Genomic DNA, 2,350 nt, shown 5'->3' with positions numbered 1-2,350 from the left:
TGCAAATAATTTGGTAAGTCCAGCTGATCTGGTTTCTGTCTCATAGTTGGTCCGTTTTTATTAAAAAAAAGGGAAAATCAATCTTCATGTAGAAACTGGAGTTGGAGTCTACTTTGTATAGCCAGTTGTTATTTAATGAAAATTAATGTATCCTATTATTACTATTTATTACCATCCTACAAATAAGTTGGTAAGTCTGGCTGATCTGTTTTGTTGGTATGTTTCTGTAACTCGATCAATTCACAACTACTTGGATTTATGATCCAAATCAAAATTTCACACTTAAGCATGTATCAATTTATAAACTGTGAGACCATCCATACTAAGGAAACTAAAAAATGTGCCGAATAATCTACCAAGTCTTCAAAAACAACAAAAATTAATCCATTATGAATACCCAAAATTATTGCCACATCATCATCATCTTTAATATTTTTTAATACTTATCTCTCTCTATTTAATATAATTAAAAACACGCCGGCCCCACCACCCTTTGGTTCTTGGAGTTCATCATGAAACCCCTGGATCCGCCTCGAGTTCATGTGTATGAAAGGCTGCCAAAAATGACTCCCACCCGATAGTCAGGAATGGCTTGAACGAGCCATTTTACCGTTCTTGGAGGTGAAAACGCCCCATTGGGAATGCTCTATGCAGATGAATTGAAGTAACACACTATCACTTTAGGAAAAAAACTAGAAAAAAACATATCTTTTTCTATTATATAAAATAGACAATAAAGCGAAAATAATTGGTACATGATGCCTAGCATCATTTATTCAATACTTCAACAAGAAAGAAAAAATATGATGGTAAAGAACAATAGTAAGGGTTGCTCACTTTTCTGCAATGACGATCTAAGTAAGCCGGCCATTACTCTCCCCGATTTCCAGAATGAAAATTTATGAAATTGGAGGACATATTACCATTCAGTAACGCCATGTTTGGCACAGTTCTGTTGTTGGATTCCATTCTGGGATTTTCTGAGTTCCAACCTCCAAGGAAACCCAATAATGGATTTCTTGAATTCAACCAACAAGCTGGTGGTTCAGCAATAGTTTTTGTGTAATCAAATATCGAGTGAGTTGTGGATGAGATGGAAGTAATATTCCCCATATAAGTAGTATCAGTATTTCTCACGGTGTTATCCAAGTGCAAGTGTTTCAGGAAATGATAAGTGTTTGAAAAATCAACAGGATAACATGATGATTCTTTCATGTTATCATCGTCAGGATTTTCTTGAAACCCTAATTGAGATTGATGGAATTCAACACTAGGATCGGGTTGAAACAACTGTTTCATTTTCCCAATGTTCTTGGTCATATTTTCTTGAGGTTTTGTTGAACTCTCATCCTCAACTTGAACATCTTTTTCTGAAGCAGCCGCGATATCCATCACCGATCCGGTTTCACTGCTAACTGTTTGATCAGCAGCAGCTTGTGATTTAAGGGTTTCGGTGACCTCCTCGATCGCCTTATGGGACTTGGAAAAGAGCCACTCAATGGTTTTGCTAGCTTTGTCAAACCCCAACATATCATTGAGATCAAAAAACTTGCGAGCTGTATGAACCGATAACCGCATCCTCCTGTCTCTAAGGCCTTGAGCTGTGTGAATCTTGCTTTGTCTGTCTTTCTTCCCGGCACTTCTTTTCTTCCTTACACACTTGAGTTTAGAAGACAAAGACTCGGATTTGGTTGCTTTGATGAGTTTCAAGGGGTTGTTTGGGGTGGTGGTACCGCACCCATTGGTGGAGAGATTGTGATCATGGTGAACGTTTGGGAGAATTGTAGTGTTATCCATTTCATCAAGGAAATGTAAAGTTAACAAGATGAAAAAAGATGGCTTTTCTTCTTGGCTTACATTAACTTTCTCATGAATTGTTTACTAGTTCTGGACTAGGTAACAAATTTTGGTTGTTTCTTGAAGGAAGCAAATAATTATAATAAGGGAAATAGAGACATGTTTTAAATTAAGGCTACAGAGTAGGTTTTTATGGCATGATATTGATATTTGATAAAAGATATTTAAAAAAATATTTTATTAATTTAGTATTGTGTATTTATAAGGCTTATACAATTTAAAAACATCTGGAAATTATGTATTTGTTGATAAAAGGTATCTAAAAAAATATTTTATTAATTTAGTATTGTGTATTTGTAAGGCTTATACTATTTAAAATATCTGGAAATTATGTAATATGTTTGTTTACAATTGTTTGATCTAATATAACTTTTTTTAGCAGCATATAATATAAATCACTATCGGGATTTCATTGTTATATATGGTACCCCATTTGACTTTTCTTTCACACTTTTGCGTCCCTCTTAGTAGCTATTAATTGTCGATGTTTTCT

At 34.7% G+C, this 2,350-nt stretch overlaps 1 protein-coding gene across 1 annotated transcript; it reads right to left on the bottom strand.

The window, feature by feature from the left end:
• Positions 1–693: 693 nt before the first annotated feature.
• LOC110894565 (transcription factor DICHOTOMA) lies at positions 694–1,934 on the bottom strand. The gene has a single exon (XM_022141783.2). The coding sequence runs from the start codon at positions 1,795–1,797 to the stop codon at positions 871–873; it is 927 nt and encodes a 308-aa protein (XP_021997475.1). The 5' UTR covers positions 1,798–1,934; the 3' UTR covers positions 694–870.
• Positions 1,935–2,350: the final 416 nt, after the last annotated feature.

The sequence above is a fragment of the Helianthus annuus genome, chromosome 12 (assembly GCF_002127325.2).
Source record: "Helianthus annuus cultivar XRQ/B chromosome 12, HanXRQr2.0-SUNRISE, whole genome shotgun sequence".
NCBI classification, from domain to species: Eukaryota; Viridiplantae; Streptophyta; class Magnoliopsida; order Asterales; family Asteraceae; genus Helianthus; species Helianthus annuus.
The sequence above is the reverse complement of the archived record's forward strand: the minus strand, read 5'-3'. Positions and strand labels throughout refer to the sequence as shown.

Excerpts from the sequence above, each read along its gene's own strand:
- LOC110894565 (XM_022141783.2), bottom strand. The coding sequence starts at position 1,797 with ATGGATAACACTACAATTCTCCCAAACGTTCACCATGATCACAATCTC.